Source organism: Lagopus leucura, unplaced genomic scaffold (assembly GCF_019238085.1).
Source record: "Lagopus leucura isolate 7727_CA_CO unplaced genomic scaffold, USGS_WTPT01 Super-Scaffold_100008, whole genome shotgun sequence".
NCBI classification, from domain to species: Eukaryota; Metazoa; Chordata; class Aves; order Galliformes; family Phasianidae; genus Lagopus; species Lagopus leucura.
This window is the reverse complement of record NW_024962265.1, coordinates 6,564,910-6,585,980: the sequence shown is the minus strand read 5'-3', so window position 1 is coordinate 6,585,980 and position 21,071 is coordinate 6,564,910. Positions and strand designations below refer to the sequence as shown.

The window sequence follows — 21,071 nt, the reverse complement described above, 5'->3', positions numbered from 1 at the left end:
TCTAACTTTGAATGAAAGGGTGAACTGTGGGAAGTTATTAATGATATCTGTAATCGTGGATTAATCACGTATATCTTTGCAGTCAAGTGCCTCTTGCTGCACTGAGTGCATTTAGACGAAAATGATAATGGTGAAGGGCTTTGATGTACAGTGTTGAGGTGATTGGAAGCAGCTCTTTAGCTTTCTGTCCAAGCTGGACTGTGCAAGGCAGCACTGTTTGAGCTGGCATGAACACTTATTCCAATTCTTCTCAAAATGGGAAGGAGGAGAGTAAAACCATGTTTCTTCCTAAAGAATGCCTTTGGGTTACTTGTAACAAACCGCGAGTCTATGAAGTAGTATAAAGATCTAAAAATGTAAGTCTTAAAAAACAGCGTTTGATGGTTTGCAGTACAGCTCAGAACAGATGTTCTGGCTTTTTCCAGAATAAAATCCGATTTCAGGAGGAATCCAGTGTTTGGGCTGATGCTTCTGGGGAAGATATTAATTCAGTCATTTAGTAAGACAAAGAGGAAATGATATGAATTTAGCTCTAATGTAATTTTTGGATCCTAGACTAGTCTTATTTTGATGTTCATCTGTATTCCTAGGCATTTATTTGTCTGCTTTTTAAGGGGCCTCAAGTCTACCTCTGCTTCCACAGCTGCAAATAATTGTGGGAGCCATTTGAAGGGTGAAAATGTCTCTTATATGTACAATCATATAAATGTCTGGTGTCTCACAGGAATTTTTATGTATAGATTCCATGTGTGTAGGGTGATTTCTGGTATGACAAATACCAAAGAGAAAATAAATGCAACTCCCAGAATGCCATATAAACACAAGCTTTTTTTTTGCATGAACTTCCTTCTCTGAAGCCTTATGAGCTCTGTTGCTGCAAATACTCTGGCATATGGAGAATCCTTCCCCCAGTGTTGTTAAGATCTACCTTGAATCTGCTCAAAATGCCAGTGACTGTCCATAGCAATCTTGGCACGTGTCTTGCGGGGAGTTTTGCTGGACAAAACTCTGTAGATGGAATAAAAAATGAAGAACACCAGAAATGGACATGTATCCTGGAGATGTTCCCCTTAAAAGTTACCTGCATTCCTCTAGCATGCAATTATTACATTGAGAACAAGCTCAGCCAGAACATCCAGTGAATCCAAATCTCTTTATCTCAGTTTTGTTGTAAGGTAACAGTGAAATGCAGAAATGGATTATGCTTGATGTGTGGATGACTGAAAGGAGTCTCTCCAGCAGCATATTCCTGCCAAGTGATTGTTTGGATTAAGGCTTGGAAAAATATAAAATACTTTGTGTACATTCACAAGACAGAATTGTGCAGAGACCATTCACAGAATGGCCTGGGTTGAAAAGGGCCGTATTAATCATCTGGTTCCAACCCCCTGCTATGTGCAGGGTCACCAACCATGAGACCAGGCTGCCCAGAGCCACATCCAGCCTGGCCTTGAATGCCTCCAGGGATGGGGCATCCACAGCCTCCTTGGGCAACCTGTTCCAGTGCTTCATCACCCTTTGTGTGAAAAACTTCCTCCTAATATCTAACCTGAACCTCCCCAGTTTTTCCAGTAATGCTGGAACATTACTAATGACATGTAATAGTACTGCACTTCATGTTCCACTGCGATGATCTGAGAGCAGCTCTATGTGTTGTGGCTTTTGCAGTGATGAATAGTAGGGACTCACTGAATAATCATGATGATTCTGTCATTCTATTAAACTTTGTTTTTGAACTTATGGGATTCTGTTACCAAGCTCAGCTGATGTACCGACGTGTTGTCTGAATATCAGAATGAAACTCAGTAGTTATTTACACTTCCAGCACGGTTCCTGTCTATTGTGTGCTGAACTCTTGGGGCCTCAGTCTCCCTTTGTGAAATCTACCTGTGTTTTCCTAAGTGTTTGCTTTGAAAGGGTGTGGGTAGAAATCACACTGTGCTGATTGTGTTGGTTGCGTATTGCAGGACTGGGATGGTGGCCTTCAGCCAGGCCAGCCCAGATTCGCAAAGGGTGGAAGAGGATTCAGTGAGCAGAAGCTGGGTCCCCTGCAGTGGTAGCTCTGTTTGGAAATCCTAGCTGAAATCACTTGCAGCTTAATCACATGTGGAAAGCGTCTTCAGCTCCCAAAGGAATTTCATTCATTCATGCTTGCTTCTGGTAGAGTTCATGTTACATTAGGAAACCACTATTTCTGACCTTGGAGCTGAATACATGTTTTTAAAAATAGACATGGGACAGAAGAAAGAATAGACTCCACTTTAAGTTTTTGCCAAAAGCAAATATACAAGTTGCAAAATATAACATCAAACTTTCTGAGAAACGATTGATTTTTCGAGGGCTCATGTTAGAAAACCAATATGTTGTTCATGACGAACAGTTGTGGGTGATTCTGCATTTTTCATCTTTGCCTAAGCAGATGGAAAACTTGTCTTAAAGAAGCAGCAGGTCATTTTCTGGCTGATTACACAGTTATACTGTATATAGAAGACTATACTTTTATGATTATACGGTGCTTTTATGGAGAGCTGTGCATGATAAATGCCTTCCAAGAGTCTGGCAGCCCTACCAGAGCAACAGAGCTGAGAGTATAGAAGAACAGAACTTAATACCCATCCTCTGACTGAAATAAACCTGTAGATACCAGAGTTGTTGAGAGGCCTGACGTGAATACCAAGGAAGTATGAATTGCTGCATTCCTATGTAGAATAAATAAAAGGGGAAAAAAACCTAGTTTACTTAGTCATTTGATAAAGAAGGTAAACTTCCACGCTTGTAAGTGATGTGCATCGAGAAATAGGCTCTGTTTGGGGTAGTTCCTTAAGTTTTGGCCTTTTTATAGGACGTGCAATTATACAGCACCATGGTCTTCCCAGCAGTGCGTGGCAGGAGGATAAGAAGCAGCAGGCAGAAACTGGAACACAGCTGCCATAAGGGAAAGTTCACCACAAAGTGAGCCTGGGAGCAGGTTGCCTGTAGAAGCTGTGCAGCCTTAGGGGACTTAGGACCTTGCAGGATAAAGCCTTGAGCAGCCTGGTTTGACCCATAGCTGATATGACCTTCAGCAGGAGGTTAGACTAGAACTGATTTTCTTCTCATCTGAATTTTCCAAGGGTTCTTTGTATGTGGTGTTTGTGGGGATAGGTGGTTGCTTGAGTAAAGCAAGAACGACTCTGAAGGGCTGACTGAAGTATTTTTATTGTATAGTCAACATCAGAAATGGGTTTGTGCCATCTGCTGCAATATGCTTACGTTGTTTTGAACCACTGGCACTGCTGACAGCTACTTTTTCTTTACTAGTTTCAGAGATCCCAGTGAGAACTAACACTCCCACAGAGATCAGAAATGCTACAGATGTCCTCACCATGAAAAACTAATGCCAGGGCCACCCTGAGAGCAGCTCACTCTGGTAAGCTGCTTCTCATGGGATTAGCTCTGTAGAAGCTAGATGTGTGAGATGTAGCACCAATAACAGCACGCAACCCCCATTGTGCTTTCAAGTACAGACACTGAAAGGGCTTTTCAGGGTATGTTAGACACATTCAAATCCAGCATGGCTTCCCTGCATCCAGTGACAAACGAGTGCTGTGGTTTCCCTTCTTCATCTGTAAGCCTGCTTGCAGCCCTGCTGCATGCTGGTAATGTTCTGTATGAAGGTATCTTACAGTGGAAACCTTTTCACTGTGCCAAGAGGTAAGCACTGGTTACAGTGGGATCTGAATTAAAACACAGATTCAGCTTCTAATGGAAGATACGTGGCAAACCCCAGTGGTTCACTGACTCATCTCAGAGCTCCATACTCTACAGCATGCAGCATTCAGCTGTTCTGTCAGTCAGGCTGATGGAGGTCTCTGTTTTTTACTTTTATGTCCCATTGATTCATCTCTGTAAAACCCACATGCTGTGAGGTTGTTTTTTCTTGTCCAATCAAGAGAGCAATGTTTGTTTCACCAAGCTGCAGCATGCTGGATTCTGTGTGCTGCTTTCTGGGACAGCAAGTGGAGACAGAACTGCTCTGAGTGTGTTTTGTTTCAGATGCTGAACTTTTTGTGGCCAAGGCTTTTAGTGGAATAGGAGGGATTTCTTCTCAGAAGTGTGGTGAGGCATTGGCACGGGCTGCCCAGGGAGGTGTCACTGTCCCTGGAGGTGTGCAAGGAAAGCCAGAGGGACATGGTTAGTGGCCATGGTAGGGATGGGCCAGCTGTTGGACTGTGTGTTCTTAGTAGTCTTTTCTAACCTTAATTATTCTACGATTCTATGACTTATTTCAGATCATTAGGGATTTTCACATGTTTGACTTGGAATATTTGTCCAGCTATTAGAATGAGAGGAATCTCTGTATCCCAGTGAAGGGATGAAGGGTTTTGAAATTGCCATCTATTTAAAAAAAAAACGGTACTGGTGTTTGTACTGAGCACATTAATTTACTAAGACAAAATCTATCCAGAAAAGCTTAAATGTTATTCATGTGTGTTATTAAAGTGTGCCTCTGCGTGTTTCAGTACATTTTCAAAAGACCTTTCAGTGTTGATTTACCATAGTCTTCCCCTCCCCCCTTGTTTTCCAGACACTGTGAGTAAGGACACCGAACCCAAAGATCCATTTCCCATTCCAAGAAAGATTATGGCTGAACCGGACTACATAGATGATGACAACCCTGAGTTAATTAGACCTCAGAAATTAATTAATCCTGTGAAGTCATCCCGGAATCATCAAGATCTCCATAGAGAGCTGCTTATGAATCAGAAAAGGTAAAAGTCTGACAATCACGTGTGCTGTTCCTCAACCCCAGACACACAGCTTGAGTTTCATCAAAATGATGTTTGTCCCCACACCCACTGGACATTCATTGATGGAAACCTCGTAGATGAAAAGACTGCAGTTCTTAACCATGGTGTTTATTTGTTTGAATTTGAGTTCAATTGGTCCAATCCTTCTTTCTGTGAGAATTTTATCTTCATTTCCAAATTTAATCGTTAGCTTTATTTTCAGGCAGCTTTGATACCCATTTTAGTATTGAATCATTATATTCATTACAAAGGCTTTGCCGTATTGCCTACTGTTTATGTGTTGTGTAATCAGTGGTGCTACCTATGCCAGCTGCAAATGGGATACTTAAAAACCTATGTATAACCAACAAAATCTAAAACAGTGCTGACATAATAGTTGTGTAAGAAAGCCATAGGCTGCTCTACTGTTTCATCTGAGTCTTAATCTAACTGAAGGTCGTCCATGTCTGTTTCAGTCAAAAACTACACTGAAGATGTCAAACACAAGATCAGTTGTTGATCATTCAGCATTCAGTTGATCAGCTCAGTAAAAGCTTATGTAAATCAGACTTGCCATGTGGTATTTGTGAATACTCACTAAAGGCTGTTTTCATGAGGAAGAGGTTCAGTTCTCCCACGTCACATTTCGTATTTGTTATCAGCACTCTATTTTGTCTTCAGCTCTCAACCTAAATGGATTTTGTCAGATAGTTGATAGTCACCAACAGTATCATCAAATCTGTGAATTTTCACCATTCCCAGCACTTCTAAGCTGAAGAAATTGTATATTTTATTTCAGAAGTTGTTCTGTGCTTACTTGATCTTTCTTACGTTGCAGTGATAGCCTGATGCCTGCTCTGCTGCTGCACAAGTGTTTCTTTGTGTATTTTGCAAATTCTGCTTCCTTCTTAGTTGGATGGGATTGAGCAGCTGTTGCTTTATATATTGCTTGTGAAGATGTAAAGAATTGGAACGTGATTTCATCAACTGTGCTGAGACAGAGGGGCTTGGCCCAGGGGTAGATGAGGGTCTGCTGTTAAATCTCTTCAACAACAAACAACTCTTTAAAAGAAAAAAAAACACTAAAAAATAGCTGCCTAACTGCACAGAGGAGAAAAAGCCTCCAAGCTTGTGGGACTCCACCATTTAAACAACTAACATCTAAACAATTTAAACAAACCACCATTTAAACAAACTAACATCTATATAGATTCCTGATTTGATGAAGATATCCAGTGTTACTTTGATGTCAAGAGTGTAACCTTGCATGGCTGTCCTAGCAGGAGTAAGTGAAGACGTGTTGTCTTCCTGCCTCCTCACAGATTAAGCAGAACTTGCAATTCAGGAATCTTATTTTATCCTTCAATAAGATACATAATTTTAGTCCTAATATTCCTTGTCCACTTGCAGCTGGAGTGATAGTAGATCCTTTAATCATCATTTTCACATCTCTTCCGATAACTCGAATGCTACGAGGGATTGCAGTGTGGATGCTACTACATCAGGAAGTGGTTTGGACTTGATTTGCTCCTTTGTCTTTTGCCCTCATTTATCAGCTGCCTGTGCAGTTCTTACTTAAGGCTGCAGTAACAGATGCACCTGAGTGTCTTCTCTACAGACTGTCTACAAAACAAGGAACCACTCAAGAGGCATATCCCACAGGCAGGGGTGTGGGGATCCCCAAAGCAGAAGTGAAAGAACTATTTCAGAGTACATTTGAGAATAAAAGTTGCTGTTAACACCCATTCAGGCTTTTTGAGACCCAGGACCTTAGTAAAGTAGAGGAAGAACTACTTCAATTCAGCTGGATTTGTGTATTTGGCAGAAGAGTTGCATTCTGAAAGTTTCTCCTTTTTTCCCTTTCTGGCAGAGGGGTGTTTTGAGGGGAGAAAAGGGCCTTTTCTATGTGTAACAGCAAAATCCTCACAAATGCTAGGCTTAGATACTTAATTCTAAATGAACTGCTTACACAATACAGCATTTCTTTAGGTAGGAAGAAGTAGAAATGTTTTACAGAATGCCAACTGAATTGGAAGAAACTGGCCTAAATAGGTGTTTGTCCTATTTTTTTTGTTAATGGGATTAAACATCAAAGTCAGTTCCCAGCACCACAGAGTTTAAAGGCATTGAAAGGAAGATAGTTGAAGTTTCTCAACTTATGATTTTATTGTAAAGGATGTGGAGACTGCACTAAATTAAGTCTACTTTTTTTCCTTTTTAAGTTTATGAAAGCATAAAGCACTTGAAACCAGTATGAAGCTCTTTTCTTTCTGAAGAATATCCTATTACACAAAACAGTTGTGCTGCCCTCAATACCCCTTCTTCTCTTATTATGATTTTGATTAGTTGCAGCTGTTAATTTTAGAGCCTTATTTATTGGTGCAGAAATGAAATACTTTGAGGGTTTCAGCAGCAGAAAATCTTCTTTGAAAAGATGTTTAGGACTCCGTGCTTTATTCTGTGGTACTACCTCTGATATGAGGCTTTTCCTTGATGTAGGTATTAGGTTTGTGTTATCACACACACAGAATCACAGAATGGCCTGGGTTGAAAAGGACCACAATGATCATCCAGTTCCAACCCCCTGCTGTGTGCAGGGTCACCAACCACCAGCCCAGGCTGCCCAGAGCCACATCCAGCCTGGCCTTGAATGCCTGCAGGGATGGGGCATCCACAGCCTCCTTGGGCAACCTGTTCCAGTGCTTCACCACCATCTGTGTGAAAAACTTCCTCCTCCTCTGACATAGATAAATAAGGGGTATGCTTTGCTATTGCAAATTGCCACGTATGTGGAGGAATTTCAGTGCTCTGATAGAAGTGGTTAAGCACAATTTGTTTGCTCTGCGCTAAAACTTTTAAGACTTTAATCATGCAGAGGTGATACAAGGCACTTACTTAATCCAGTAGCAGCCTGCTTGTTGCTTTCCCTCTCTAAATGCAGGAGTGAGAACAGGATTGACCTTACAGGTGTTGTTTCACAGCCTGACTGCTGATCCCTTTTGATGAGATGGAGAGGTCTTCTGCAGGTGTTAGTTGTGCTGTAGTTAGGATCAATTGGACACCCAAATCAGCGATGTGTAACGTTACTTAGCAGCTTGCATCTGATTGATGGCTACCTTCACTGCTCATCAGTGTAGAAGTTCCCATTGATTCAGCTCTCACTGACCCAGCTGTAGTAGAAGTCGTTAATAGTAGTAGCAGTAATCATTATAATAAAATATTACTTCAGCTTTTCTCTGCCTGACTTAATTTTTAACTGCTGAAATGTAATTAAAATAGCATGAAACATAAAATATTAATACAGTCTTGCAGCTTGTTGCATTCAGGCCATGAGATGCATTATGAGAAATATGGAGCAGCATGTGGTGTTGCTAAATATTTGATTTTGCTGCCAGGGTATGTACACTGATAGAATGTTGCATAATATATGGAGTTGCTCATAGATGCCACTGTAAAATGGCTTTTTAATATATTTTTAGACATGCTATCAGATACACATGGAAGAATTAGGCGAGCACAGATATTACACTGAGAAGTGGTAAAAATATGCTTTTTTTGAAAGCTTCCTCAGATTACTGAATTTCTTGAGATTGAAGTTAAAAATGGCTGATGTTGAACTCGATGTGCTCATACAACAGTCATCCCATTGAAAACTACAATAACAAAGGCATATTTTGGATCTTTCTGCTCCAACTAATAATGGAATGATGAGGGTATTCCAATTAGGATCCTAGAATATCTCGAATTGGAAGGCACTCACAAGGATCATCGAGTCCAACTGCAAAGAGTAAGCTTTGCCATTTTAGAGCTGTGGGCTCAGAAAACATTTGGTACTAACTAAAATCTCATCAGATCATCCTTCCCCCTTTGTCCGATCTCCAAGGTGACTGCAACCTTTTTTTATGTGGGGCTGTTGTTGTTTTAGCCCCTTTCTGTGTGATTTTCAGCATAGCCTGGGAGCTCTCACTGTTCTCAATGGAAGTAGTGCAGCAGCCAGGCATGGCTAAAGCTGTCATATTGTCAAGGAAGGACTGCATTAATGATTTCCAGAAGCAATGTGACAAAATCCAGAGGGACAATATGTTTTTGTTCTGTCCATGCAGCTGGACATGCTACCCAGTGCAGGACTGTCAGAATGCAGTCCCTCTGAATTATCAGCCAGCTTTGTTTGTTTGTTTGTTTTCCAAAATTAGTTTTCAGCTCTGATTTGTGATGTTTTTAAAATTGGTTCTTCTGGAGCAGAGAAAAAGAGAGGGAAGGCTCAAGATGAGAGCCCTAACAGGGAATTATTCAGGAGAAACATTAGCATGTGTGTTAAAGGGAAACATTCTCAGTGATAATATGGCTTCATTTCCAACTTATTGTTGGAGACCAACACATCTTCTGCCTATTTTTTGCTTTTAATTAAATATTTGTCTTTCAAAGTACCTAAATGGGCAGCCAGTTGACTTGAGAAAACCTGCCTACAGGTTTTGTCAGCTTATTAAAAAATGATCTTTCTTCCTTGTTTCCTTCTCCCTTCTACTCCCATTTAATTTGAAGGGGTCTTGCACCTCAGAACAAACCAGAGTTACAAAAGGTGATGGAGAAAAGAAAAAGGGATCAAGTTATTAAACAGCAAAAAGAAGAGGAGGCACAGAAGAAGAAGTCAGACCTGGAAATAGAGCTACTGAAACGGCAGCAGAAACTGGAGCAGGTAAGATGGGAGATAACACTGACTTCACACATCAATCTCTGAGCTAGTCACCTGGTGCTCTCTTTCTAAGAAGCAGCAGATGATTTTTGCACAGTTCCTCTGACAAAATGCAAATGAATTTTTCTCAATTAGTCAGTTCACACGCTACCACTGCCTCGTTTGTATGAGGAGATGATCCACCAAAATAGATGGTAGACTGTAGTGCACTAAAACTAGATACTTGGTGAATAAAAACCTCAGTTTTTTCTTTCTTCTGGGCTTTGTACTAAACGAGGTGACTTTGTAAGGCTACAGAGGGTTTTTTTAATGAATGAATTGGCTTTTTCAGATGAAGGAAAGCATTCTCATACCCTAAAACAAAGAATTATATGGAGGTGCAGTCTTTTGCTGGGAAACTTAACTGCAAAGCAGAGGGACAGCCAAATGTCTTTGGGCCTCGTAAGGCACTCTGTGTACCTGATAGGCAGAATTTCTTCAATTAAATACCTTGTGTATTTACTTCTAAAAAAATGAATGCTCTAAAACAGAAATCAATTAAATTTCTCAACAGAAATCAATTAAATCGAATAACTCTCTTGAAAATGAGGTGTAGTCACATCAATTATTATGTTTGGCCCTTTTTTTTCTATTACAGTTTTTCTTAATCAGGCATAGAAATATTTTTGGAGGGAGAAAACCATTGTAATTTTAAATATATCATCCTGTCACTTTTGCCTTAAGCCCTCAGAGAGATAAGGTCAGCTTTCAAATGGCTCAGTCTGTGGGAAGATGCCTGATTTGGAATTCAGCCACCCAAGGACACAGGTAGAATAGAAAATTCTCTTAGGAGAGGAAAAGCCTGCTCACTGCAAGTAATGCTGTGACTTTGGAAGCATCATGGGGATGTCATTAATTGACAGTATGACACATGGAGGAATGTTGTTGTGATTTACTGTAACAGGGCATGTTCCTCCTCAGCGAACCAGAGACAAAGGAGGCATTACTGAGGTGAGCTAAATAAGACCAGCAACGTGGTCCCCATTAATCAGAGAGACCATGGTGTGTTCTAAGACAAAGATCCTTTCAGGAGCTTTTGTTAGTTTTCTAAAGGGTTGTTTCCTTCTTTCTGGTGACATGACCTGTGTGCCTTCACTGTGGATTGCTAAGCAGTCTTTATTCTGTGCAGTGTGTAAGTAAGCTGCTGCATTAGCACATAGTGCAGGTTTTTGTAGCCTGCTGGAATGATCTACAGCCAAAGGTTTGAAAAGGCTGATAGTTTGTGAGAACAGATAGTCCCAAAAAAATTCAGCTTTATTTTTTCTAGGAGAGAAAGAAAAGAAGCAGTTTAAATTGTTTTGCATGACCAGTTATTGAAACTGTTACATTTTTGTCCTTTCTTTTGATTTTCTCTTTTATATGCTTATATTTAACACATGAATCTCCTTTAAGCTGGAGCTGGAGCAACAGAAGATACAAGAAGAGCAGGAAAATGCACCTGAATTTGTCAAAGTCAAGGGTAACTTGAGGAGGACGGTCCAGGAAGCTGCGGAAGCACCAGACTCATAGAGGCAGCGCCCACTAAGACTTCCAGCTTTCCTGCTCTGGCTGCAGAGAGACTTTTGCAAGTTGTCTCACATTTGCCCCATCAAGAGGGAAAAGAACAGCATTCACCTGACACTTACTGAAGATGAGATTTTTATTTCCTAGGACGAGTGGATGATAGACTGTAACAGATCGACTTGCCAAATGCAGTTGTGGGACTGATGCGTGGCATCGGGAGTCTGTCAGTTCAGTGTCATGGACCAGTGCTTATGGAAGTGCTTACTCAGAGATTCTAACCAGGGATAGTGGGGAAGCTTCTTCAGTGTTGCACTGCTTTTTCTCTCTTGTGATTCTAGTTTAGCGGAGGTACACAGATGATATTTTGCTTTAAATCAAAACAAACTCCTCCTGTGATATCTTATGCAACTTTACTGTGCAGATAAGTTTTCTCCATCTAGACCTAAAGCCTGTGTATGTCTCACAATTTATTGGTGTTCAGTTGGAATTTGTATCAAATCTGGGATGACAAGAGGTGTGTTGGTCATCGATGCCCATCCCCACAGGGACAGGCACTTGCAGGCAGAATGGGAATGCTTAAAATTCACCAGCAGTGAACAGGTGAGCAGCCTTAAAGCCCAATTCTCCCTGTTTTGCATGTAGAATCTGGGCTATGAAAGAGCAGAAATTCGATGATCCTTTCACTAGAGAATCAAGAAGCTGATTTATCTCTTTCTTTAAACTTAAAATGTTATGTACAGTGCTACCTGTGTATTTACGTCTCTTACCTCTCAATGCAAAATGACCTGTCTTCTAACCTTTGTATTTTTAAATCCTACCTACTTTACTGCTGTGGCCTTTCTCCTCCTAGAACATGCTGGTCTGAGTGCAGTGTTGGCACATGACTCATTTGCTGGAACTGAAATCAGGAGTCTTTTCTGCCATCAATTCCTGCTCAGCTGTTGAAGGAATTTTCTGTAGCTCCTGCAACAGAGCAGTGTTTAAACCAGACCAAACTGATGGTTGGGATTTACCAAAATGGAGAATTCTTCCCTGAAGTGAGGCATAAAATGACATTCATTTTATCCCGTCCTTCCTCTAACTTCAACAGAGGGGAAATGTTTTACCACCGACTCTTCAGGTCCAATTCTGTCACGTTCTGCCTTTCTGCGAGTTATTCCATGACTTGCCATTAAATAAAATACTGTTCAGTTTTATAGGGATGGCAGAATCTGGTCCTTCATGCTTATGACTACTAGTTATCCAGGAAAGCCTGGGATGAGGAGGGGGGGAACAGATTACTCATGTAGGATTATAGAGTTGGATTCTTACCTGGTGCGAGTAGATGCTTTGTCTTCAGAAAGTGGGGAGAATTCCTCATCTTCCTTGCTTAGCATGTTCCTAGCTTTCACTAAGGCTGTACTCATCCATATCAGCTGAGGATCTAATCATAGTCTTTGCCTTAGGATGTTAAATGAAATGATTTTGACTTTGTATTTACAAAGGACGTAACTGTCCAAGAACACTTTTTACTAATATCAACAGTGGCATGTTTGTATTGTGGGGGAGGGTCTGTTGGTTTGATTTTTTAGTTTCTTTTGCCTTTCCTGTAAGTATCAGACGTTTTGAACACAATTTCAGCATAGCACGTGGCACAAAACGCTCACAATTAGCAGTGTTTCTTAGAGACAGACTTCAGTTTCTCAAGATCCAGGCATTTATTATGAGGACATAATCATATCAGGAGTAAATTGAATTGTGATAAGTGTATTGCCATTGATTTAGATTTGCAGTGTGACTCATATCTAGATGATTAAATGTGAAGATGGTCTGCCAGACCATTCTGATTATGGAGTTACAAAGAACAAAGGCCAAATATAACTCTTTGTATTTTCTCAGAAGAGGAACACTCAGTGCTGCAGATTCTCCCTCACTCTTCCCCTATAAGAAGAGGACCTACAGTTCTGGCACTTGCACTGCTTGGATTTGTTCCATATTGTTGATTGTTGGGACAGTGTTACATACCAGAGTTCCATGCCACACATTTAACCTTACCATTCTCCAGCCTACCCAGCTTTGTCTGTTGGATTCCACTCTACAATTAACCTGCTGTTCAGTGTGGAAATGTCTGGGAATCAGTGAGGAAACCCTCCTCTGGCTTCAGCAGGCTATTTCTTTGCAGCCCTTTGTCTTCAGTGAATGTGGCAATCCTACTGTGCAGGCACAGCAAAATGAGTGGAGTTGGGTGCAATCCAAATGGCACAGGAGTCAGTGGAGACAACAGTTTCTCCTTGACTTCTGTAAGCGTTGGATTGGGCCTTCCAAAGCAGAAAGCGTGTTGCTTCCTCTCCATATCAGCTTGTGATTCAGGGTAGTTTCATGTTACGAAACACAGGTGGCCAGAAAACCCCCTTGTACATACAGTGTGAAGTAGATTTGTTTTTGTTTTCACTTCAGTGTGTTCATTAGAGCATCTTTGAATCCTGCTGACCTTTTAGTCTAGGAACCCAAATCACTCTCCTATTGATTTGACAAGCAAAAGCCTGTCTTTAATGTCAGGATTGGGCTGGGATGAGTAGCTCTTTGTGGTAGTCAGCTATCAGAGCATGAGTGTCCTGGGCGGCTGCTTGCCAATGGAGGTGAGCTCTTCCTGATCTGTCCTTCAGCTGCAGGGGATCTGAAGCAATCCTGCAAATACTTCAGTGATTTGAAAATGGCTTGCTTACTTTGACCACTTCTGCCTCTAATAAGGCAGTATTTTTAAAAAATTCTTGCTTTTGATAGTATAATAGTAAATTTTTTAGATTTTTTGTGGCTTTAACCTTCTGTTAATATCTGCACTTGTTTGAGTGTACATATATAAATATATATAAATATAAAAAAGGGAGCCTTAAAGGATTTGTTTTCATAATTTAATATTTTTTGTATTTGCTCTTGTATAATTGTTTTTAACTAAAGGTATTACAAAAATGAGGAATACTTAGAACCAAAGTCATGCTTAATAAAATCTTCTACATGCTTGGAGTATGCAGCAGTGTCTGTCACGTCCTGTTGGAATCAAAACTGTGAAGCATCAAGATTGTGGTGACTTCTAGGTTCTTAAAACTCCATCTGTGTTTGTATACGCAAAACAACTGACAAAGTAATTTGCAGGAGCAAGGTAAGTTGTGTCTCTTAGTCCTGTTATCTCCTCATATCTTTAAAAAGGGCTTTTCAGCCACTGCAAAGTGAGGCAATGAGGGAAAACTCCTGATGGGAACCAAACAATTTTGGCAGTCATTCCTTCTTCTAAGTTTATCAAAGCAGAATTCAGCCTTGGAACCACAAGCATTATCACCGCTCCATTGAAAGAGGCAGTGAGGAAGCAGTAACGAGTCTGCTCCTGGGTTCAGTCCTGCAAAGGGGCTTTTAATTTAGCTACCACTCAACCCTGGACAGGTGAAAGAAAGTGTGTGCGTAAATGATTTGCTGGTTTAGAGTCAGATTGTTCTGTGCCTTGGAAAGAAAAATCTTAGTTAAGAGAAGGAGGAAAAGCTGGCAGGGCATTGGAGACACGGTTGGAACAGGTGGGAGTGATCAGTTCACCCCCAAGAACCTCAGCTCATCCTGGAGAGCCCCAACTAGCAGGAGACAGGTGTTGGTGGATGGGGAGACAGAGCAGAGTGCAGTGAAATGAAGTGGGGGAGGAGGACCAGAGTGGTGAATTCAGAACAGATGTCAGGAAATGCTTTTTCCTTCAGAAACTGCTCAGCATGTGGAATGGATCCTGGCAGTAATGCTGATGCAATGGTGCTGGGCCTGCTCCAGGAGCTGTCAAATGTGGGGGAGGTAAGAAAGAATAGAGTTAATAGAGAATAGGTTTCTGTGGTCTGGTGGAGATATTGCCTCGTGCTCTCCTACCTCAAGCATATCCAAATGTGTTTTGAATTATCCTTTGATATTTCACTCCAGCTCCAGAATGAAAACAAAGTGGAGGTCATTTGATATTTCTTTTGCAGCAAGTCCAGTGGAAAAGCTGATCTTCCTTTTGCATGCCTTTTTGGATTGCACTGAGCTAATACATTTTGTCGTGTGGCTTTGCAAGCATGGGTCTGCTCTACAGGGATCTTCACAGCGGGGCTCTGCTTGTGCTCCTGTGGCCATGTGCAACTTGGCTACGCTGTGCCATAGCTGTATGGAGAGAAGCGCTCTTAAATCTTCTTGGTGGCAGATGCAGGAGCCATAGATGTCATTCACACCTTACAGTGGCTGATGGCAAACACGGTGACCAGAGGTGCTAAAGAAGTGAGCAAAGTGGCTGGAGATGAACCAGCTTCAAGTGGTGCCGTTTCTGTATTATCACAACTGATGTCTTTAGGGTGGTGAAGGGGAGGGTGAGTTGCATTCACAACACTAAGCAATGGGAAAAGCACCAGCAGTTAGTGAGATCTGAAGAAGTGGAACACCAGATATTTTTTCACTCCACCACACCAGTTTAAACTGCTTGTGTTATGCTGTGATCTGACAGAATGAAGATTGTCCGTGCCCTCTTAAACACTGATGATGGTTCTCTATGGTAAAAGCCATGGTAAAAGAGCACTGATATCCATGGTCCATCCTCTGGCATTGCTATAACATAAAATTGGAGCCAGGCCATCACTTGCTGCCTACATTGCCCCTCTGAGGCAAGACAGGGATTTCTGTTCCACTGACTGGTTACCCAGGGGCTCGGTGTTGCCTCACATGGGCACGTTGGAGCTAATTGCCTGGATTTCACTTGTATCAGTGCAGAGAAAGCAGCCCTCTGCAGTTCAGCTCCACTTTGACTCTAAGGGTGCCTGCAACACCTGACCTGGAGGGAACATCTTCACTGCAAGGACTCTGAAGCCACGTTTGAATGCTGCCTCTAAACATCCATTCATTCTCATAGAATTTTGTTCCCTTGTAATGATGAGGTACTGTGGCTTCTGAAAAGGGCTGGGAACAAGCAACATGCCCTGGGTCAAGCAGTGAGGGGAGGTGGCACCTGTGGTTGTGGCAAGGGAGATCGAACACCTGAGAGGGGATCCAGGAACCACAATCTCCCTCTAGAGCTGTAGCACTTAATTATCCAAGCAATCGTTCTCAGAATTAGCTTCTATTATGTACCCAAGCCTGAGATCAGGCGGATGGCATGAGCAATTTAACACAGATTGAGGCTGGCACCAGGAAACTTCAGTCTGATTAGATGGGAAGAAGTATACTTATTTCCCCCTCTTCAGCTGTTCTGAAAGCAGTCTTTCGTAATGCAATTGAAATGCCAAGTCTACTTCATTGTGCTTGAAAACTAAAAACCAGGCAGCGAGGTTCAACCCCTTATGAAGGTTCACTGGGATCGTGTGCCACTCGGTATGAAGGGGCAGAGGACACTGCCTGCAGAGCAGTCCCTGTGCACCAGTGGAACTGCACCTGCTCTGGATTTGGAGCACAGCAGCCTGGTGCATCCCACGCCATCTCCTTCCCTAAGGGGATTTATCAGGTGTTAAAGGGGGCTTTTCGTGTTACAGCCAGCAGGATATCTGCCTTTAAGAGGTGAATTGTCTTCTGAACGGTGCCGGCATAGGCTGAGCCAGGATTCTGCTCCGAAAAGTGGACACGTTTATTGCAGTGGTACTTATGCTTCAAGACTGATGGTTAATTATAGAAATCAATTTCTTCTACGAGGAATTAACTCATCGAATGCCAGAGAGTAATTTCTCTTCAAAATGCGGATCTTGATTTTTTTTTTTGTCATTTTCTTGGTCCCAGACAGTTCCTTCTGAGTTGCACCCTAAACACTCAAAATATTAATCAGGAAATCATAGAATCATTAAGGTTGGAAAAGACCACTAAGATCATCCAGTCCAACCATCAGCCCACCCCCCATGCCCACTAACCACGGCCCTCAGTGCCACATCTGCCTTTTGTTGAACACCAGCGATGGTGATTCCACCCCTTCCCTGCGCAGCCTGTGCCAATGCCTCACTGCTCTGAGAAGAAATTCTTCCTCATATCCAACCTGAAGCTCCCTTGACACAACTTGAGGCCATTCCCTCTTATCCTGTCGCTGTTACCTGGGAGCAGAGGCCAACCCCACCTCAGCACAACCTCCTTCAGGCAGTTGTAGAGAGCGATAAGGTCTCCCTTGAGCTCCTCTTCTCCAGATGAACAACCCCAGCTCCCTGTAAGACTTGTGCCAAGGCTGAACAGCAAGTCCATCCCAAAAGCTGAGCCCTGTGCAAAGCATAAAATGTTCCTGTGTTCAAACCTATTGTACCGTACCTTTTCTTTTTTATTTTCTGCCCTCTTTTCCTCCTTGAAACCTCACTGTGCTTTAATTCCCTTCCCATTGCCCCCTTTCACCCCCGGCTCCTTCTGCCTGTTCAGGCCTCCCTGCCCCTGGATTGTTTCCCAGGCCCGGTTTGTAACGAAAGGTGTTTCATTCATTAGGAGTCCTTGGGATGGATCCTAAAATGAGTGTGTGAGGCTGAGAACCGCAGCGCTGCTCAGAGCGAGGGGAACTCAGCCCGTATCCTCGGTTTGTGGGAGCACGGGGAACGAAAACGGGGAACACTGGGGGATAACTTGCAGACAGAACCGAGAGCAGCAGAGCTGAGCAGCGCTGCGCCGGGGCTGTGTGAGGCTCCGGGCTGCTCCCGCTGCTGCCATCTCCTGGGCGCAGGGAGCGGAGCGGTGTTGGGCGGTCCGGAGGGTTTCCCTTCTTCTTCCTCGAAAGCTTTCCCACTAAAACGCAGCCTTGCCGAGCTCTGGGGGCTTGTTGTACCAAAACCTGGTGCTTTCTTGGGGAAACACAGGATTAATTAGCGATTTTGCGATGCAAATTACATTACGGTCCCTCTGCGCTGAGACATTGTGCAAAAAAAGCCTTGAATGTGTGAAGATTTCAGTGATTCAGGAGATGGATTTACAAACGCTTTATGGGGCTGCAGTCCCCACGGATGTGCTCACTGTGGGCCATAGGGATGCTTTGCCAATGGCATGAGGGTGTCTGCGAGCTGTTGTTGCAGTGGTGGATCCCTGCAGAGACCCAAAGTGTTGTCAGAAGGCATGAAAGCCCCCAAGTGTGCTGGGGCACATCTTCAGGGCTCATCCTCACCCCAGGTCCTGATATCAGCCCATGGAGACACCTCCAGCCATCAGCAGCGGTGCTGGTCTTGTTGGAGAGCACTGCTACGTCCTTCTTGGCCCGGCAGCCCTTTCCTCTTGGGTTGGGCAGGGTACAGACCTCACCAGAGCATTGGAAACATTCAGGGTCAGGCTGGGCAGAGATCTGAGCACATGATCCAGTTGTAGGTATCCCTGTTCACTGCAGGGGAATTGGGCTAGATGACCTTTTAGGGTCCCTTCTAATTCAAACTATTCTATAATTCTATGATTGCTTTGTTTCACAAAGGAGCTCAATGGGACACCATTAAGATCCCAAGCTCCCACTCATCCCTCTTCAGTTTCCGTCTTGATCTACAACCCTTTTCTCCCTCTTTTTGCCCTTCTGAATCCTTCCTTTTCTTCCTAAAGTTTTCCCCTTCCCCATCCCCGCTCTCCATTCTCTCACTGCCAGCAGCATCCTCCCGTTGCCATAACGACAAGCAGCAGCCTGGCCAAATCAGCCAGACCCTGCCACGCTTCCCTGCCTGCATCAAACCACCTCCTGACGTGTGAACACTCTCACTTCCTCCTCCAGCCTTTACCATCTGTCTGCAGCAGGGAATGCTCCATTTGGGGGCTGCTGGCCCTCTGCACAGCCGTGTGTCCTTCCACCTCGTACACAGACATGCCTGTGCCACTCAATGGCATTTGTAAGAGCGTGCATGTAGGCCACGGCCAGCCCTTCTTGTGTGTTGGGGTTAAGACCTGCAGGTGACATTTGGGGTTTTCCTGTGCAGGAAATAGATCTGCTGATGCTTGAGGAAAGCCCATGAAATCCAAAATGAACACCTGAAAATAGGAGAATTGCTTAAAATATAGTAAAATAGATGTGTCCTGAGCTCCATCCTGACATGCCCAAAAGCTGGCATTCAACAGGGTTGTGTCTAGCACAGAAGTCTAGAAAAATAAATGAACTAAAAACCCCAAAGCAACCTCTGAAGCAACGGCAGGACTCAGGGAAACCCAGGAATTGCACAAGACAAACCCTGTAGCGCACATTTGGCTCTGGAGCTGCAGGGCCTTGGGGTACAGCTCTCCCTGTGTGAGTGTTGGAGCCAGGAGCAATGTGCCAGGAGCTGCCAGGAGCAATGTGCTGAGCCTTCATTCCCCAGAGTGGCTTCTGGAGCCTTCTGAAGTTCATAGAGTCATAGAGACATTGAATTGTCTGAGTTGGAGGGGACTTCAGAGGTCATCTGGTCCAACTCCCCTGCAATGAACAGTGATACCTTTATCTAGATCAGATGCTCAGAGCTCGGAATGTCTCCAAGTTCTCCAGTCCTTTGACATTTGTGTCTCATACTCACTGACTAACTGAAATCACTTCAAAACCAAAAAATTAACAAGCAAACATGAAAACATAGGATGATGTCTGTTGCTTGTAGCAATGTACCGTTTTCACAGCAATGCTTGCAGCTGGAACTGAATATCAGCTACTGATATTTTTGGTGCTTTTGTGGTGTTGACCTCAGTATAACTTTGCTTCTTTATATATGTAGCTTTGGATTTAAAAACACGCTTCTTTCAGTTCGGCACAGATTGATGCGTTCAAAAGCACCCTTATTCCAAAGCTATTGAGTTTGGTTTTTTTAAAAAACAGCTTTTAGGTACAAAATGCTTTTGGCTGAGCACACAGATGGGCTTTTCACACAGCTTGGTTCTGATAATTGGGAAAAGGCTCGAGACAGATTTGAGATGCTGCGGCCCCTCCGACATTGTGAGGAAGCATATGGTCTTCATGGGACCACAGGGGTTGGTGCCCCATTTCCATCCTATGAGGATGAAGTGAGGATGTCTTTAATGAATCTGGTACATGCTATGGGTTCTCTCGCCAGACAGCAACTGGCTCCCTTAAGTATGGTTTGGGTGGGAGGGGACCTTAAAAATCATCCAGTTCCAGTCCAGGCATGGTTGTCACCCACTAGATCTGGTTGCCACCCACCTGGACAAGTGTACCAATGGTAGCACCCATATACTTAGATTAATTTAAAACTGACAGTATTTGGGATGTCTAAGCTCCCAAATAAGAGGAAAGCATCTAAGAAAAGGCCTGCATAGTTAAGTGATGCTATTCACTGAAAACATTTTGAATAACAACTCCTCCGCAGCAGCTGTCTTCATAAAGGCAAGGACTGAGCCAAGGAAGCTTCAAAAATCACTTGCTGTCTTGCAAATGTCGTGGTTATCCTAAGTGCAGCAAGAACAAGGCGAGAAGACACACAATTCCTTTCCAGCCATGACTTCCAGTCATTGTGTTTCATTTCCTGTGAGGCAGTGGTTAGTTCATGGAAAGATCACTGAGTCGGGTCAGATATCCCTGTTCAGGGCAGGCAGAGCCAGCATCAGTGCTAGGAACGGAGCCGGAGATGTTCGTGGCTGTGCTCCGAGCACAGCAGCTCTGGCACTCTCCATAGTGTTTAAACGTGGTTTGAGTCCATTGCAGAACAAACACGGCGTGGGCAGGGCAGGGTTTGTGCCAGAGGAAAACTGCCTACAGACAACTCACAACCCTGGATGTGTTTAAAAACCATTTGGATGTGGTGCTCAGGACATGATTCAGCAGAAGGTTATTAGAGTTAGGGTAGTATGGTCAGGTCGTGGTTGGACTCGATGATCTGTAAGGTCTTTTCCAACCTGAGCAATTCTATCATTCTATGATTCATAAAGAAAAACAAAGAGCAGAGCAGTGTTTGAGTCTTCTTATAGTTGTAGTTCTTTCTCCTTTGTGTTAAAAAATGCACCAATGAGTGACTTTGTATCTCAAATGTCCACTTTAACTTCTTCTGTCAAAAATTCAGTGCTCCTTTTCAAGTAATAAAATAATTCTCTTTTTGAAAGAATGTTCAGGAGTGTGGAGGAAGCGTGGCCTTAAGACTCACAGAATTGTTTGTGTTCCTGCAAGTCCCACAAATGCCACATGCTCTGAA

General features: G+C 43.0%; 1 protein-coding gene across 4 annotated transcripts in view; it reads left to right on the top strand.

The window, feature by feature from the left end:
- The window catches only part of FAM107B (family with sequence similarity 107 member B), a 61,286-nt gene extending 47,279 nt beyond the window's left edge, over positions 1 to 14,007 (top strand). For 3 of the 4 annotated variants that reach the window (XM_042872810.1, XM_042872807.1, XM_042872808.1), the window contains 3 exons: positions 4,568 to 4,751; positions 9,312 to 9,465; positions 10,894 to 14,007. In XM_042872810.1, coding sequence (XP_042728744.1) covers positions 4,624 to 4,751; positions 9,312 to 9,465; positions 10,894 to 11,010 — 399 coding nt within the window. In that variant the 5' untranslated portion in view covers positions 4,568 to 4,623 and the 3' untranslated portion in view covers positions 11,011 to 14,007. Of the gene's footprint in view, positions 1 to 3,389; positions 3,410 to 4,567; positions 4,752 to 9,311; positions 9,466 to 10,893 lie in introns of those variants that run through there. The other variant, XM_042872809.1, reaches the window with a different exon arrangement.
- The last annotated feature ends 7,064 nt before the right edge of the window (positions 14,008 to 21,071 follow it).